The sequence below is a fragment of the Cyanistes caeruleus genome, chromosome 23 (genome assembly GCF_971803275.1).
Source record: "Cyanistes caeruleus chromosome 23, bCyaCae1.hap1.1, whole genome shotgun sequence".
Lineage (NCBI taxonomy): Eukaryota > Metazoa > Chordata > Aves > Passeriformes > Paridae > Cyanistes > Cyanistes caeruleus.
The window spans coordinates 3,560,523-3,578,851 of record NC_141723.1 but is presented as its reverse complement, the minus strand read 5'-3'; the positions used below and the strand labels follow the sequence as shown (position 1 = coordinate 3,578,851).

Here is an 18,329-nt window from a genome sequence, read left to right as displayed (position 1 = left end):
AGAAGATGATGGGTGTCACCAAGCAGCCTCTTTATGTCTGGGTTTCCACACCTGCTCAACAAAATTCCCAATTTCTGGGGGTTTCACAGGAACTTTGTGTGTCTTTAATGCAGCCTGGGTATTCCTCTTGCCAGTGGGAGGTGCAGGGAATGATGTGGGACCCGAGGGATGTGGCAGGGACTGCTCCAAAGTGACATTCCCAGTGTCCTTTGGATCTGTCCTTAGTGACTGGAGCTGCCTGCTCCTGCCAGATGCACATTTGAACTGATTGTGTTCTGTGTTATTAAATGAGTATCTGCCTTCTGGGAGACTAAACAGGAGCACTCTGAACAGCTGAACATAGACTTGAAAATATTTTTCCACACCATTAGTGAAGCTTCTTAATGCACCAAGCCTTGTGCTACAGAGACTTGGCTGTAGGCATGAGGATACCCTACGGATTTTAGAGTTCTTGTGCAATTGCAGTTTTCTGAAGGCCTTGGGTGGGTTCAGGGCCCCAAAACCAGTGCAGGACCTAAGGAAAACTGCAGCTGGAATTGTGGTTGGAGTGTTTTCCACCTGGCTCAGCCACCAGTTACAACAAAGCTGGGTTTTTTTTCTGTTTTCTGAGATGCTGTAACCAGACCTAAGAACTGAGTAAGAGAAGGGAGAGAAAAGCCCAGCCTAAAAGCCCAGGCTAAGGGCTAATTCAGCTCTCCTGCAATTACCTCTATCATCACCCTTGTACTGATATTCCAAAGGTGGGAGAGCAGGGTGGGTGTCCAACAACCCCATTTCCCCTGCAGAAAATCCAGCCACACCTGGGAATTTGCTCCCTCTGGAGATGGCAAACAGAGCCAAGGGAAACCCCAAGCTGCCCATGGGAAATCCCAAACCCACATCCTGCTTCTGGAACATTCCTCTGCTTTATGCCACTGTGTTATTCCAGGATATTTCTGGTGATCACTCCTTGGACATAAACAGAACCCACCTTTTTATTTTCACTTTGCTCCCTGATAAAAAGCAGCACAGAACGAGCAGGAAAACACCCTCAGCTGTAAAATAAAGGATGGGGCCATAGCAGCTGTTTCCAAAGGGAATCAGAGTGGGAAGGAACCAAAGGTTCAGGGGATTGATGCTCCAGGAGCTGGGGGGAAGTGGTTTTGTGTGACCCCTGGGTAGTATTTAGGTTGAGCTTGAGGCTCAAAAGGTACTTGGGAGGTTTTTGTTGTGTTCTGGTTGTTTCTTTTGTTCTAAGCTGGTAAGTCACTACTTTTGGCCATGTTTTTTAACCCAGCTCTTTAGTTTTCATTTGACTAATTATGGTGTTGGGGAACTGTGTGAATTATAAATTGCTGGGATAATCCTGTGTGGTTTTTAGCTCACTTTGAGCCCTTAAATGATAATCTGTAAATTTACTTTTTAGTTTTCATTCACATGAGGAAACTGCTACTCAAAACTGAGGTTCCTTCTAGTGAAAGGATGTTAATTGTTTAATTTTCCATTATGTGTTCAGAGGACAACATAAAATGCTTTCTCCTGGAGTTTTTTGTCATTTTCTTAAAGGAAATACAAATATAGAAGTAGAAATTTGGTAGAAACCACCTGACTATTGGGAATTCTGGTTCTGAAGACAAGTGTTCTGTTGTGATGCAGAACAAAGGTAGAACATAAGCTTGGGCTTCCACAATATTTTGGTGTTTAAGGGCCCATATTTTAAATTAATGCCTTCAGATTTTAATGTTTCTAACAGCTCTTGTAAATATGATGCTGGGGGAGAGGCTGGAAAATGTCCTGCTCCAAAACATTTGGGCCTGGGCCTACAACACAATTACTGGGTTATGCTGTTGATTAACCCACAGACTGAAAATGGCTTTTTCTGTCCCAGCCCTAGTGGCTTCAAGCAGAAGAAAATAATTTTCTCTGTGGGCAGTTCAAGTCTTTTATTCTAATTAATGAGGAGCATTTGCTTGGGTGGGTTTGTTGTTATTTTGTGGGGCTGTAAGTCTATTTCCCAGTTGCAAGTCTAAACTCAGTTTTCCCTTCCAATTGAAGGAGTTTTCCTTGTAAAATGCTGCACCTGAGCTGTTACTTGTCACAATTAACAGCAGCTACTCCTGGCTGCTGATTTCCACTCTGCTAATTAATAAAATAATTAATAAGCCTGCCTGGGTGAGTGATGGGAATCGGGGATTGAGTGCTGGGGTTTGGGCTCTGAAAGCCTCTTGTTTTCTTGCTGCTTGGGTTGGTGGTGTTTTTGTCACGCCTGCCCAAGGTGTGGTAGGAAAACGCTTCCAGCTGTGGGAAGCTGGGCTTGGTTCTGGTGGGAGAAGCCAAGGCCAGACCTTGGCTGTGCTTTGGTGCAGGAGCCTTCCTGAAGGTCACAGGTGTCTGAGGAGCTAAACCAACAAACCCATGGCACGCGAGCAAACATTTGTGCTGCAGAGTGCTGAAATGGTGTTTTTCCTGCAGGTGCTGTGGGGTGGCAGCATGGGCAGCAGCCTGAGCCAGCAGCTGTGCTGTGTGCCCTGCCAGAGGTGCAGGGAGCAGGAGGCAGAGCCCGCAGAGACCAAGCCCATCCTGCAGAGCCCCGGGGACACACGGACGTTCTTGGATACACAGCCCGCCACCCCAGCTCTGAAAGTCCCCAAACAGGCCTCCAAGGACCTGAGCCAGCACCAGCAGCCCTCAAACAATGCTCTGGAGGAGAACAGAGAGCCCTGCTCTGCTGCAGAGGGGTGGGAGGCAGCCTGGAATCCCATGGACTTCTTTGTGGCCCATGATGATGAGGAGGCTGAAGGAGAAGTTGAAGACTCAACCCAGGAGGAAGCAGAAGAGGAAATGAAACCTGTTCCTGTGGCAGAGGAGGAGCAGCCTGGCACAGAGGGAGCCCTGTGTGCTGGGATAACCCTACAGGAGGGAAATATTTTCAGCCTCGTGGAGCTCTCAAGTGAAGCTGAGCCTGGCCAAGGCTGTGGGACAGAAGCTCCTGCAGGCACCACGGGGGCTCTGGTGGGCAGGGAGATGTTGCTGTGTGCTGTGCAGGTGGCAGGGCAGGCTGAGCCCTGTCTGTGTGCTGAGCCCCTGCAGGGCACAGACAGGGCTAAAGCTGCTGAGATGAGCCTTCAATCCACCCAAAGGGCAGAGCTCACCTGCCTGGTGGAAGTGATGCCTCTCCTGACCCTGCAGAGCGCTTTGGAGGTCATTGCAAGGGGGCTGCCGGAGCTCTACGCCACTTCTGCCGAGTCCTGGGAGCCGCTGTGCCCACAGTGGGGGTCCCTGGAGCCACCAGGCCGGCTGCTGGAGCTCTTCCAGCAGGGCACACACGGCAGCCTGGCCCCTGCCCAGGGCGTGGGGAGCCTGTGCTGCACAGGGCTTGCAGGACTGAGTGAGATCTTGCAGCAGCCTCAGGATGGAGACCTGTGTGAGCTGGGACAGGAGGGGAGCAGGGGGTGCACCCCAGGACCTGAGGCAGAGCCGCAGCACGGGGTCACTCAGCCGGCACTGGAGTTCCCAAAAGAACCAGCAGATTTTGTTCCTGTGCCTGTAAAGCAAGAGGCTGAGCCCCCACACGTGCCCCCCTCACTGCCTGAAGTGATCGGGAGCAGTGGGGAAAGAGAGGCTGAAAATATTGAAGTTTGAGGGGGCTTGGGGTCACATCTGTTCAGTGCCAAGGATGAGGTCCTTGCCCTCAGGAAGGGATGAACCCCAGCTGTTAGACTCAGGATTTTGCAGAATGTGTCCCAGACTCCAGAAACTCTTGCCAGACAGATCTGTGAAGTTTTCATAGAGCTTTCCAGATGTTCTCCCGAGTTCTTGTTCAGTCACAGATCTGTTCCTTGCTTTTCCCAGGAGCTGCTTTTCAGATCCTGCCTCGCTGGGATGGAGCTGATTCACTCAGATCAGGATCTCACTGAGCTGATGTTGTTGCTGTGTTCCCCCAGTGAGGTTTGGTGATGGGAGGTTTCATCCCTTGGTCTGAAGAGTCTGGAAACAGAAGAGAAAACTGCTCCTCTAATTGTGAGCGGTCAGATGTTTTCTGTGAGGCCAACAGCCACTTCTGCTACCTCAGAATACTGAAATACTTCAAATACCTCCCTGAATAATTCTCTTGTACAATTGATGCTTCCTGCTTTCTTGTCAATGTTGAACAAAATATTTTCACAGGAAGATGATGAAATCCTAATTCTGGCTTGTTCTTTGTAGCTTTTGTAGTAGTGCAAGTGTTTGTGTAACATGTGTAAAATGTAGTCTTGACCAGAATGCAGAAGTCAGTGTATTGCAGCTGAAATCTACTGACTTTTAATGCTCCCCACTTTGTGCTACCAATAAAATACACTTTAAAAATCATGGCAAAACCCCAAACTGAGTGTATTTTAATTGCTGGGAATAAATGAGAACAGAGAATACAGCTAAAACTGTGGAGTGCTTTTCTTTACACTTCAGAGGAGAAACAGGGACTGACTCCTTTTTAAAGGAGCCTTTGGTGCAAGGTCTGACGACACAAAGTGCCCAGATGTGTAGAGGGGAGGGAGAGTGGTGGAGTGGGGAATTTTTAGGCATTAAAGAGTGCTGAAGAATGGGATGCTGATAGAAAAAGTGCCAGATAAACTGTCCTGCAGGTGCTTCTTTATTTGTCTTGCACTGAGCTGAAGGCTGAGGAGGAAGAGCTGAGTGTGATGAGTGATGCTGGGGATGAAATTCAATGTTTTGGGAAGAGGGTGGGCTTTTTTAACACGTTGTCTTCTGTCCTTTCAATCACCCTTAGGCTGGCAAAGCCCTCTGTGAGTAAGAGGTGGGGAGAGGAGGTGCCTGGAATCCTTTTTGTTCTTCAAAAGACTTCTCTGAGCTAATAAACTCCAATTATTGCTCAGGTGTGCTATGTCTGCAGTACTGTTAAACCATGGGCTGTGTGGCCCTGAAAGGTGGGAAGTTATTAAATAAATACACACAAAGCTGACTGAAGGCTCCTTTTTTTTGGACTCAAATGTTTTAATTTTGTTTGTTCTGCCAAAGTTACCAAGCTGTTACCAAAGTTCCCCTGCTGCTGCTGTCTCACAGGGATCAGGGCCTGCTCCTTGCCACTCTTTGTCCCAGCCTCCCCCAAAACCCAGACTGAGGCAGGGAAAAGGCTTGAATAAGAAACCCTGAGGAGAAATCAGCCTCAATCACTTTTGTGCCCATGAGCTGGTTATCTAACTCTGCTGAGGAGGGTCCTGAGCAGGAGCTGTGCCACACAAAATGTTCTTTAACCATTGAGAGGCCTGTGGCTCTGCAGTGTGGGGCCTGGCAGAGTTTCCAAGTTGGAAAAGCAAAGCTGATGAACTCCAGTGCTGGAAAACCCTTCCTGTTCCTTGAGGAGAAGACTTTTCAGCCCTGTGTTGTGGTGCTAACTCAGTGATGGATGAGGGCAGAGCCCCCCTGGGTTTGATGCCCCAAATGTAGTGAGAGGCCCTGGCATTGGAAGGGACAGTTCTGCTGCCAGGAATCAGCTTGAACTCTGCAATAAAAACTCCCAGACATGAGGAGTGATGCCCTGAGCTGCCTGCAGCCTCCTCCTTGTAAGCAATGGAGCCACAGAGAGGTTTTGTAATGGTGCTGTTGTACAGCATTCCATCCTGCAGCACAATCCTGGCCCGACAGCTGAGCCCGGCTCTTTGGAGGAGCTGGGATTATTTCCTACTATTTGTCAAAAAAAGAAGTGTATGGTTTTTTTTAGAACAGTCCTTTTAAATATATCAAAGTAGCAGGGATTGGAAAAGGCTTCTGGAACAAAGACTGAGCCTGGTAAAGGAAGATGTGATTGCTCTGACAGGAGGATTTTCCTCCCTCCACTTGCATGTGTTGTGTTGCCATTTCCTGTGGTGGCTCACGTGCAGGAGATTTTCTGGATTGTTTCAAATGGGTCAAAGTTGGACTTTTTAAACTAGAATATTTCATATATTTATTTCATATATTTGTTTCATATTTCACCATGATTCAAGGGTAAGAAATTCTTTAAATCTGTATTTCAAATCCTACACTTTAAATCTCCAATATTCCATCTACCTCACGATGAGCTGATCACTGAGCACCTTCCCATTGCACAGAACACTGAAATAAATCCCTGCAACATCTGCAGGATTTGGAAACCCACTTGCCAAGCTCTCTATGCTTGACATTTCCCCACTCAGGAGCAGCTGGGAATGAAATTTCCTTCCAGTTGTGTTGTTTTACTAAGCATCCATGTCCCCAAAGCCACCAGAGTTTCCAACCACTGCCGTGTGACAGCCTGCACATGAAGTTTCCAACAGTCAAATAAACCCTGACCTGCCTCTGAATTTCATTTCCACTGAAGCCTAAAAAGATGTATAAAAAACCCCAACAAACAAAAAAAGCTTTGGAAAGCTGTAAAAGCCCACCAGGCACGGAGTGAGGCTCTCCCAGCCTGGTGACACTGCAGTGCCACAGAGTTATGGTGCAGAGCAGATGCTGGAGCACATCAGAAGGCAGGAGGGGAACATTGTCCTGTTCTGCTCCCAGCCCTGGATGCACACACGGATTGCCCTCGCCAAATGCTCCTCCTTTGTTCTCTGCTCTCAGGGAGTCACTGGAGCTCAGCAAAGCTTAGGATGCTGAACCAGATCTGCCGTCCAAAATTGTAGATTTGAGGGGGTTTTATGTAAATAAAAGAAGCCTGGAATCCATCCATTTTGATTTTTTTCTTCATTCCACAGCACTGGCGCTGCTGGCAGTGGATTTTTAGGCTCTGCCTTCACGCTCCTGGCTGGGATTAGTTTGTTTTTAATGGATATTTGCTTTTGTGTTTTGCCCGTGTGACCAATTCCACGTTGGAGCTCCCTCCCAGCCAGCAGACACAGGCAGGGCCTGATCAGCTGTGCCTGGGATGGTTCAAATCATCTGCAGCCACTGTAAAACTGCTAATTGCACCACTCAGCCAGCTGAAAACAACACACAAGTGGGAAAGGGGGAAATTTTTCACCTCTAACTGCTCAATATCAAATAAAATGGGAGATTGCAACATCAGTATAATAATTTGTGAGTTATACACAAATCCAGCCTGGTTTTTCTGCCACTTGGCATCTCCACTTTGAAGCAGAGGTCAGTTTGTCTTGTCCACGGCTGCTCTGTGCAAATCTTGAGCTTTATTTTAGACATTCAGTGGCAATTATCAAAATTAAGTCAATCACCCATCAGCTGCACTCAGGGGCACAGCCACACCCTGTTCCCAATGGCTTGGAAATACCTGGGAAAACAGAAAATAGAGTAAGGGAACCTCAGAACCTGCTGGAACTAAGAGTGGGAGTCAAGGGGGGAAGGGATTGAGTGTGACCCCCCTGCCCTATTTAACCCCAGGTGAGGGCTTTGCCCCCCAGGTGAGGGATTTCAGTGGAGCTGTGCTGGTGAGCAGGGGCTGGGTGTGCTCTCCCACTCTTTGGTTTTTGTGGGATGGGTTCCTTGCTTTAATTCCTGCACATTTTTACAGTCTGGGCCTCTTTGAGCACAAGTAATTTTGTTGGTTTTAGCTCATTTTGATGTTTAAGGCAGGCCTTGCTTCTCAGTTATTGAATTTGTTTTGTGCTGGGAGATTTTATTTTACCTTTTAGTTTGTGTCTCTTGCAGTCCTCTCCTAATGTTATTATTCAGGAAAAAACCCTGCTGTGTCCTGTGAATTTTAAATTTATCTATAATTTTTTCCTGCCTGCCTTGCTTCTCTTCCCTCCTGCCCCCATCTATTACTGGAAGTCTAAACATTTCCTTGACTGGAGTGAAGAGTGGCTCCTGAGACCTGTCACTGTTTTCCAGAGTGCTCTGACTGACAAATGGTCTCTTTTTTCCTTCTTTTCAGGCTGTTATTTCTTAAATAAGCCCTCTTATAAGAAATAAGCTTTATTTCTTAAATGAGATATCTTTTAAGAAATAACAATCTGAAAAGAGGGAAAAAATGTCTCCTAATTCCTCTTTTCCCTCTTTTCCAGGCTGTTATTTCTTACAAGATCTCTGTATCTCTCTTTTTTCCTTCTTTTCACACTGTTATTTGTTAAAATAACTCAGTGTCTTCCCCTGACCCCACCACCAGGTGCAATTCCACCTGTTCAGCTCACTCCCATGATCCCTGAGCTACTGCTGGCTGAGAATGGGGTAATTAACTCACCCTAATGAGCGTGGGCTAATAAATATCCATTTCTTGCAGGTGTGAAGCCCCTTGCTCCTCAAGAGCCAGAGCTCCCTGCTCCTCCTGAACCCCCTGCAGCCTCGCAGGAGAAGCCCTTGGAGTTTCTGTGCTGCCCTTTGGCCATGGGAGGTGTTTTTGGGAAGAACAAGGCACACTGTGTGTTCCCCAGGGTTGTTTATAGGGCCAGGGGCAGGAAGGCTGCCCGGGCATGCTGCGATGCAGCCACCTGGACTGGGGAGAGCCACTTCCACTCGGCACGGATTGGGAGGACTCGGAGGGACTCTGAGCCTCCTGCTGCCCAGCTGGTGATGGAAACTTCTGGAAGTGAGTTTGGAGAGGAGGAAGGAGACCCAGGCACTTCCCCAAGGGCACAGCACAGCGAGGCTTCAGTCCCTGTGGCTGCTGGAGACACACGAGGGGCTGAGCTGTCCCAGGAGCCTGAAGCCAAACCTCACCCAGAGCTGATGGAACACCAGGGATTCACTGGAGAGGCACAAAGATCCCAAAATCCTCAGGACAGCAGCGAGGCTGGAGCTGTCCTGCATGCCCCTGGCAGCTCTTTGCACCCCGAGCTCCACCATGGGGACCAGGGGGTGACACCTCCCCACCAGACCACGGTGGAGGTCGATGTCCACGTGTCTGCAGGTGACCACGAGGAGCCTGGCTGGGGTCAGGCTGCAAGATCTGAGCTGCTGAGCGCTGCAGGGCAGGGGAATGGGGCTGGCAGTGGTGCAGGGCAGGGGAATGGGGCTGGCAGCACTGCAGAGGATGCCTGTGTTGGGGAGGCTCTTTGGGAAGTGCCCATGCAGACTGCAGGTGACACCACGGCTGCTCCGTGTCCCCTGGAGGAGCCAGAGCTGCCCCCGAAGGCTGCAGAGCCAGGAGAAGACATCACAAGTGGGCAGAGAGCTGCACAAGAGCAGGGGGCAGAGGAAGCTAAAGCCCTGCCTGATCTCCAGCTGGGACCAGGTGAGATTCCTGATCCTGAAGGTGTGACAGGAACTGCTGGTGAGCCAGAGCAAGCTGAAGAGATGGCTGAGGCCTGTGGTGATGGAAACACATCAGAGGAGATCCCAGCCTGGATGCCAGAAACCCAGGAGGAGGAGACAATCAAAGTTAACAGTGAGGGAAAAGCAGAGGAGCACTGAGGGTTTGTCTGCAGCCAGAGCTGACCCTGCTGCCTCCATCCTGCCAGGGCGATGCCAAAGGGAGCTTGTGCCCTGAAGGACCCAGAAATCTGAAATCAGGCTGGTGGTGGCAGAACCTGCTTTGAAAAACTGAAAACCAAGATGCTAAACTTAAAACTTGTGTGTGGCACTGCTCTCCTTCCTTCCCTGCTGGGAGAGGGAGTGTTCCTTGGTACTGAAAGTGTATTTATGTATTTATACCCTGGCTAGGGCTGTCCACTTCATGGTTCTCTCCCTGTGTGTGGCTGCACAGGGTTCAGTGATGGATAATTTATTAATTACACTTGTCCTCTCACCCCACTGACTTGTCACCACTATTGGAAGTACATTGTGTGATGTGTGTGTTGCAATTGGAATCAATAAATGGGTGCATTTTAAAACTGACTGCTGTGAGATGTTGGGTTATTAACATTCTGATAATTAATTTCTGATATCTGCATTGACCCCAATGCCAGAACTGATGGTTTTGCCCTTTTCAGCTTGTAAAGTGTTTGGTAAAATGTTGAGTATCAATACCAGTGGCCTCAGAATGAAAGCTGCTCCTCTCCTGGTGAATTCCTTGGAACACCAACAGGGCTCTCTGTGCTTAAACCCTGATAAAATTAAAGATGGAAAGCTCAGATTCCAAATGTGGCTCGTGTAAGAGCATTTGTTTCACAGAATTTGGCTTCACAGAACTTGGCATTTGCCTTATGCTTTGTGCTGGTTGGGTGGAGGTCAAGGAGCTCAGACTGGAGGTTTCTGGAAGGAGCTGTAAGCAACAACAAAAAAAGCTTCTTATGGTCATTTTGCTGCAAATAATCAATAAACTTCTGGCAACTGCATATCCAATGCTAATCTCTAATTACACAGTGCTAAGTAGAGGGGAGGTTTCCCATCAATCCTGTCTGGTGGCACTGCTCTCACTGAATTTACAAATTATGTGGTGCTGAAGGGAATCAGGAAAATAATGCAGCCTTATTTCTTTCAAGCAAAAGGTTTTTACACCACATTATTCTGTTAGAACTCATGAGGATTTAAAAAAAAACATTAAAAGGGAAATAATTATTTGTATTAGCTGGAAAAGTCCAATGTGAAGGAGAACAAGATCCTCCCTGAGGAAAGCATTTCCAGCTCTGGTGTTCCTGTGTGCACCCTCACTCACAGCATGCACAGGAGGCAGGAAATGATGGTTAAAGGCAAGCCAGGAGATGAGGATGGGGAGAGCAACGATTCTATTTAAGGGATGATTGGTTTTACTGTCTTTAAGTGCTTAATCACATCAGGAGTTCGGTGTACCCTTAAAAAGATTTCCTGTAGCTCCAAGGACCAGGTTCCCACACTCCAAACCTTTCCACATCAGCCAGATTTGCTGAATTACTTTTTTTTCCCTTATGACCCCTGAGAGAGACCCTGCCCATGGAAATGTCTCATCTGCCCTGACTTTAATAACTCAGAGAATGTTCCTTGCCCTTGGCTGCTCCTCATGATCCCAAAGGCCCCTCCATCAGCTGCTTCTGGGTTTGGCTGCCTCTAGCACAGCTCTGCTGGCAGGCTGGAGATGATGTCCTTGTTGCAAGGAATTGAGATTTACAGATCAGTGGGTTGGCAGCTCCTCCTCACCAGGAGAATGGAGGGGGGCTGAGGAAATCATGGGAGGAAAAGCAGAAAGCAACAAAAAACTCTGTGCATCGCTCTGCCTCTCTCTTGGATGTTCACATCAGGAATTGTGTTTTGTGGTTTAGTAAAAGCAGCTCAGAATTCATGGAGTCCTGTTAAAGTTACGCAGCAGCTCCTTCCCCCTGTGACTGAAGGTGTGGGGCTAATCAAGAGTGACAATTAATACATAATTACACAACACTGAAATGGGTGACAGGGATCAATTTCCACTCCAAGAGGAATCGTGCAGGATAATTCTGCGGGCTGGAGTCCCACAAACATCCTCCCAAAACACCTGCCAGGTGATCACCAAATTACAGCAACAGAAGTGGTGCTGTGCAGCTCTTCAATTTTGCTGGCATTTTGGTGTTTAAATCTAATTAACAACGCTGCAATCTGAATCAGGGACATTCCCTCATGCTCTGGAAAAGGAGTGACTTTTTCCATCCTTCTTCAGAAAAAAAATCATGGTATAATCTTCCACCACATGCAGAGCTACAGGAATTTTGGGAAAGAGATCTTTGCAGTGCCTTGACTTCAATTACATCAATCTATTTGCAATGTAAAAAGTTCCATGGTAAATAAGAAAAAAAATCAGCTAAAATTCCTCCCACAATATTCCAGTTCTGCTTTTTTGTCATCATGTTCATCTGGGGCTTTCAGAAGTGCCCCAAGTTCCAGATGTGCCCCAAGTTCTGTAAAGCCCAAGTTCTGTAAAGCTAAGCTTTACCCTCAGTTTTTCCTGCTTTGCACTGTCCTTGTCTGACCTACCCAAAATTACACATGGGAGAGGTTTGCCTTTGTCAGAGCTGACTCTTCCTCATTTCTGATCTATGCATTGTCCCCAATGCCAGAACTGATGGTTTTGCCCTTTTCAGCTTGTGAAGTGTTTGGTAAAATGTTGAATATCGACACCAGTGGCCTCAGAATGAACCCTGCTCCTCTCCTGGTGATTTCCTTGGGGCACCAACTGGGCTCTCTGTGCTCAAACCCTGATAAAATTAAAGATGGAAGGCTGAACTTCCAAATGTGACTCGTTTAGAGCAGGGCAGAGGTCTGAAAGCAGCTCAATGCCTTTCAACCCCTCTTGCTGCCCTGAGAGCAGGGAAAGCCCATCCTGCAGCAGAACCATCCAGCAGAGCACATCCCTGACTCCTCCAAACTCTGTCACTGCTGAGTGAAGGCAATTTCCACCTTTTACTGCTCTGTCTGGTCCTTTCAGGCAAGTCCTAATGGGAGGATTTATTACCAGTGCAGTGGTGTGGCTGAGCCCAGCGCTGTTCCCAGGCTCCAGGCTGCCCTCTTAAGATGATAAGCAGCAAATTCCTTGCTAAAATCCACGATGAATCTCTGCAAATGAGTCTAAAGCAGCATTACCGAGCCACACAACTGCCTTGGAGTGCAATCTAAATTTTTGGCGTTTGGGAAATCTTAGCTCCTGTTGCTAAGAATTCTTGCTTTGAACTTTTATAATTAAACTTCCTGTCATTCAGCAGGAAAGCTAAAAAAAAAAGAATCTGTTACACTTGACAAACTAAAACCTCAGGAGTGTTTAAAGGCTGCTGGAGCTGTTAGGAGCTCCAGTGTTTCTCTTCCTTTTGAAACAGCTTTATAAATAATCATCCTCCTCATCACAGTAAATCTGTTTCTCCTGAGCTCTTACACAACTAAATAAAAAGTTCTGAAAACAGCTGATCAAAACCCAAACTCCTCCCTTATCCAGAGCAGCAATTGCTGATCAATATTCTTGTTCAATACAAAACAATTTTGCTTTGCTTTGATTGTTGGATCCCTGCTCCTGGATTTCAGGAGCACAATAATTTCCTTCCTTCCTTCCTTCCTTCCTTCCTTCCTTCCTTCCTTCCTTCCTTCCTTCCTTCCTTCCTTCCTTCCTTCCTTCCTTCCTTCCTTCCTTCCTTCCTTCCTTCCTTCCTTCCTTCCTTCCTTCCTTCCTTCCTTCCTTCCTTCCTTCCTTCCTTCCTTCCTTCCTTCCTTCCTTCCTTCCTTCCTTCCTTCCTTCCTTCCTTCCTTCCTTCCTTCCTTCCTTCCTTCCTTCCTTCCTTCCTTCCTTCCTTCCTTCCTTCCTTCCTTCCTTCCTTCCTTCCTTCCTTCCTTCCTTCCTTCCTTCCTTCCTTCCTTCCTTCCTTCCTTCCTTCCTTCCTTCCTTCCTTCCTTCCTTCCTTCCTTCCTTCCTTCCTTCCTTCCTTCCTTCCTTCCTTCCTTCCTTCCTTCCTTCCTTCCTTCCTTCCTTCCTTCCTTCCTTCCTTCCTTCCTTCCTTCCTTCCTTCCTTCCTTCCTTCCTTCCTTCCTTCCTTCCTTCCTTCCTTCCTTCCTTCCTTCCTTCCTTCCTTCCTTCCTTCCTTCCTTCCTTCCTTCCTTCCTTCCTTCCTTCCTTCCTTCCTTCCTTCCTTCCTTCCTTCCTTCCTTCCTTCCTTCCTTCCTTCCTTCCTTCCTTCCTCCCTCCCTCCCTCCCTCCCTCCCTCCCTCCCTCCCTCCCTCCCTCCCTCCCTCCCTCCCTCCCTCCCTCCCTCCCTCCCTCCCTCCCTCCCTCCCTCCCTCCCTCCCTCCCTCCCTTCCAGCCAAGGAAAAATCACCAAATCTGCAGCGATCTGAAAACCAGGCCCAACCACAATGTGAAAGTTTGAAAAGTTCTGAATCAAAAGCCTCTCAAAACATCCTTTCTGAGAGAGAGAGAGAAAACATGATCACAAATCTCCCCCAGCTCTGCCTCCTTTGCTGCTGCAGCACCTCACAGGAGATGAAAAGCACCCAAGAGCTGTTCCTGTGGATAGGGAGGATGTTCTGTGCCTGCAACACCTCATCTGAAAGGGTTTTTCCTAAATTCTATCGTGCTGCTGCTGCTCTGCAGCCACCAAATCCCAGGCTGGTTCGGTTTGAAAAGGATCTTAAAAATCATCTCTCTTCATCCCCTGCCATGGGCATCTTCCACTGCCCCAGGGTGCCCCAAGCCCCATCCAACCTGGCCTGGGGCACTTCCAGAGATGGGGCAGCCACAGCTGCTCTGTGCCAGGGCCTCCCCACCCTCACAAAGAAGGATTTCTTCCTAAATCCCCCCTCTAAACTATTCTCTGTCACTCTGGAGCCATTCCCCCTTCTCCCCTTCTTGTCAGAAATCTCTCCAACCTGTGCTGTGCAGAGAGAGACCCCACATTTCCCTCCAGCTCTGTGTAAATCCTCAAAAAGAGACCCCAAAACATTTCCCTCCAGATCTGTGTAAATCCCATAAATGGAGACCCCAAAACATTTCCCTCCAGATCTGTGTAAATCCTCAAAGAGAGACCCCAAAACATTTCCCTCCAGCTCTGTGTAAATCTTCAAAAAGAGACCCCAAAACATTTCCCTCCAGCTCTGTGTAAATCCTTTAAATAGAGACCACAAAAGATTTCCCTCTATTCTGTGTAAATCCCTCAAAAAGAGACCCCAAAACATTTCCCTCCAGCTCTGTGTAAATACTTCAGGGGAAAAAAGGAAAATAATATCTAAATACACAGAACCCTCTGATGTGGAAGTTTCTATGATATTTCATAAGCAAGGAGCAGGAACAGCTCCCCACCTTCCAGGCAGCTGTGGAAGGAAGCAGTAATTAATTAAATCATTAGGTTTGGGTGGAAGAAATTCAGTGTTGCTGCCCTGCCTTATTTAAGGTCCAGGTGATCCTTCTCAATCTCTACTGGGAGCTTCTGGAAGTGCTTCCTTTGCAAGTGAGTGTGGACACTGAGTGGCACAAATTTGAGTTTTGGGGTTATTTTTTTGGAAAGGAAGGTTTTTTTATACTTTATTTTTGAGGGTTTTGTTTGATTTCTCTGAGTGAGGGAGAGCTCTGCCTTTAAGGGTTCCTGTAGAACTGTAATTATCCTTTCTTGTGTCTTTGGCTTCGAACAAAATTCTGCTGGTGGCAAAATGGGACTGAAAATGAAACATTCACAGCATGAAATGGTCAAATGAGGAAGGGGAAATAATTTTCCTACATATGAAAATAACTGGTATCTTAAGGTAATAAATATCTCTGTCTTTAAAATCAAACCCTCTTCGGAGACAGCAGCAGTAGACTCTGTCTTTTGTCATATTCTGAGCTGCTTTTGCAGTGTTGACAAATAAGTTAAGTATAACAGAAAATAAGTGATTATTTCCCTTTCCTCTCCTGGCATTTTACTGCCTTACCAAAATGCTACAAAACATATCCTGGATATATTCACTTACACAAAATCCTTGCTGCTGGTGCAGCAATTGCTTACAAAACATTCATTTATTTGTTACCTGGCCTTTTTGCAGCTTTGATATCAAAGAGCATCTCTCTCTCTCTCTCTCTCTCTCTCTCTCTCTCTCTCTCTAATTTTATTTTGGTTTTTCTCCTCCACTAGAAGCGGATGGGTTCATTTTTCTTGCTTTTCCTTTCTTGCAGCTCTGTAGTTTTAAGTGATTAAGTTCATGTAGTCTTATAAGTGAGTGCCTAACCACCATGGAATCACATATTTTTACAGATTCCACCCATAAAAGCAGCTCAAACAGTGCAGCAAAACTGCTCTGGATCCATTAGCTCCACTTTAAAAACTGTAATTCCTAAATTATGGATCTGTTTTTCCGCTGCTCCTCTCGCTCTGCCCTAGCTGAGCTCTCTGCAGCACAGCCGTAATCAGATCATGTTTTGTGGCACTTCTCTCCTACTTTAAATATTTAGTGATAAAAAGTGGCCCAGGATGTGGAGTGGAACAGGCTGAGGTGTGGGAAATGGGTTGAACTTGCTGGCTGCCCTCGTCAAGAACAGAACTTTATCACCCTGAGCCAGGAGTAAAGGCTGAGGTGTTGCAAAGAAATGCTTTAATTCATGTTTGCTTTGTGGCTGTCAGAAACAGGGCATTTTATCCTTCCTAATGATGAGCTTTTAGCCTCTTTCTAGCAATCTGCATGGCAGATTCCAAAGGGAATTGGTGCAGGTCCCTCTTTCCCTTTTGCACACAAATTCCTCCTGCTCCTTCCCAGTTTTCTGGCAATGCTGCACTTGTACAAAGGCCCTTTACAAACATAACCTGAGGGAAATGTTTCTCTGCATGCAGAATGTGCTGCCCCTCTTTAATGTTTGAGTTTGAAGCAGTGGCATTGCTGTGGCTTCTAAAAAAGTGAATTAATGACCCAAGGGCCTGAAATCCACTTATTTCTCACCTCTCAATAAGGAGATCTTTTTCTTTTTCTTTCCTTTCTCCTCCCTTCCATATTTTACCAGGCCTATGAATGGCTTCCTTGGCTAAATGTGAACTTCTTTGTAGAATTAATAAATGGTTTAGGAAACAAGAGGAGACCTAAATAGTATTTACTTTGGGAATATAAACTAATAACTGTGAAGTGCAGTGTGGGCTGAGAGTCTTGGGGAGGGAGTGACTTCCTAAATGCTCTCAGTGGCATCAAAAGGCTGTTCCTAAGACTGACTTAAAAACAATAAAACCTGCAGCTCTGAAATGAAATGGAATTTGATTTTAGAGGGGCGCTTTCTGCTCTGACACAGGGCTGAGAAATTAAATGGGAATCTGTTCTTCATCTTTAAGGGGAAGATGACACAGGGCTGAGTGGCTTCTGTTGGGTGTTTCCTCTCTTGCAGGTGGCACAGGAGTGGCCTGGCAGCTCAGCAAGGCTGGGCTGAGGATCTGTGCCTGCTCCTAAAGGCTGTGTTGGTGCCCCCAGAGCCTCGGGATTCCCTGGAGAAGCTGTGAGCAGGACTTGCTCTGCACGCCATGGGGAACGAGATCAGCCACAGGCAGTACTGGTGCAGGAGGTTCAGGAGGTTTGAGAGGCTGCCAGCTGAGGAGAGAACAGCTGTCCCTGATGTCCCTGCTGTCCCCAGGGCCCAGCCAGCCCAGGGTGCAGGGATTTGGGGCAGTGTGAGCCTCCCTAAGAACGAGAGACCCCAGGGTGCTGCTGCAGGGCTGCACGGCGAAGAGCAAGGAAGGAAAAGCCAAATGCCCTCCTGGTCCTCACCAGTGGCCCAGGGAATGGTGAGAAGCTCAGAGCTGCAGGAGCTTGGGGACAATCCCCCTGCCATGAATCCAGATGGGAAAACTCGTGCTGTGACTCAGGGAGGAGCTGAGGCAGCTGGAGGGGACACAGAGGGGACACAGAGGGACCTCCCTCTGCAGCCTGCAGTGGAGACCACGCAGGGGACAGCGAAGAGCAGCTCGGGGTTACACAAGAGACCCAGCAGCAGGGTGCACAGGGCAGGGCACTGCACTCTCTGCAGGTGGCTGAAGAACCTCAAGACCCCAGAAATAAAACCTAAAGCTGAGCCTGGTGCAGTCAGCAGCCAAAAGTGAGGCTCCTGTGGGCTGGAAAAGGATCAAGTGCCCAGTGTGATACCTGCAAAAAAAGAAAAAAAAAACAACTGGTAAAGACAGTGTTTCTTATATACAATAAGAGGATGTTATTTTTGTCATCTTTAAAAGTGCTTGACTGCTGCATGTTCCTGGCTGGCTTGCACCCTGCGTGGAGCACAGAAGACATTCCCTCTGGCAGGGGTGGAGCAGGGAAATGAAGTGGTTCTGTTCCCTTAGCAAGCACCTTGTGAGGATTGTTTGGCTCTGCTCTCACTGGGATTGTAAAAGCTCCCTTTTGAAACCCTGCAAAGGTGCAGCTTTGTATCTTCCTTTCATTGTTTGATTTCCCTGCCCCTGGTTGTAATAACTTGCTCTGTTTAATGGTCCAAGAGAATTATGAGCAGCATCAGTGTTACCAACCTAAATCTATCAATTATAAAAGCAGTAAATGCTTACAGATGCATGATGGTGGTGGTGGGTGCTGTGGGGGAGGCTTGGTGAGCAAGGGGCTCCAGTTTTGCTGCTGGAAGTGTTTGCTTTGTGTGCTCTTTGTATCTGTGGGTCAATAAAAGCCACTTTCACTGCCTCCAGTGAGGCCTTGGCTGCAGCTGGAAGTGGGTAAGGGAGGGAAGGAGGGGATGGGCTGGCACTGCCCACCCACAGATGTGGGGACTGGGAGGGCTCTCTGGGGTGCCAAGGAGCTGACAGTGGTGATCTGGCTCTGCTGAGGTTCCTCCTGAACAGACTGGGAGGAATAAGCTGAGGAAAAGTCTTTAATTTGGTTGCTGCAGCTCTGTGCCATCCATGTGGCTCCTCCAGGGGTCTCAGAGCTGACCTAAGCACTCCCCAGAATGCTGAGGCTTCTTCTGCCCAAAACTCCAGCTGGGGGCAAAAATCCTTCAGGGAGAGGCACAAAGAGGAGCAGGCAGAGCCAAGAGGGGCTGCAGGGCTGTGCTGGAGCTGCACAGGGAGGGGGAAAATGCCAAGGGAAGGTCATGAGCAGCACCCTGAGCTGCTGAACTGCCT

The 18,329-nt window shown here is 47.7% G+C and overlaps 2 protein-coding genes and 1 long non-coding RNA gene across 3 annotated transcripts; all 3 read left to right on the top strand.

The window, feature by feature from the left end:
- The first annotated feature begins 1,065 nt into the window (after positions 1-1,065).
- On the top strand, positions 1,066-4,397 carry LOC147649479 (uncharacterized). The gene is made up of 2 exons (XM_086861342.1): positions 1,066-1,240; positions 2,452-4,397. The coding sequence occupies exon 2, from the start codon at positions 2,470-2,472 to the stop codon at positions 3,619-3,621; it is 1,152 nt and encodes a 383-aa protein (XP_086717468.1). The 5' UTR covers positions 1,066-1,240; positions 2,452-2,469; the 3' UTR covers positions 3,622-4,397.
- A 2,889-nt stretch (positions 4,398-7,286) lies between these two features.
- Positions 7,287-9,726, top strand: LOC111939243 (uncharacterized). Its single transcript, XM_023941360.2, has 2 exons — positions 7,287-7,335; positions 8,174-9,726. Exon 2 carries the CDS (start codon positions 8,278-8,280, stop codon positions 9,301-9,303), a length of 1,026 nt encoding a protein of 341 aa, XP_023797128.2. The 5' UTR covers positions 7,287-7,335; positions 8,174-8,277; the 3' UTR covers positions 9,304-9,726.
- Positions 9,727-14,301: 4,575 nt separating this feature from the next.
- On the top strand, positions 14,302-17,893 carry LOC147649478 (uncharacterized). The gene is made up of 2 exons (XR_015278858.1): positions 14,302-14,702; positions 16,595-17,893. It is a non-coding gene; the product is annotated as an uncharacterized LOC147649478 (long non-coding RNA).
- The last annotated feature ends 436 nt before the right edge of the window (positions 17,894-18,329 follow it).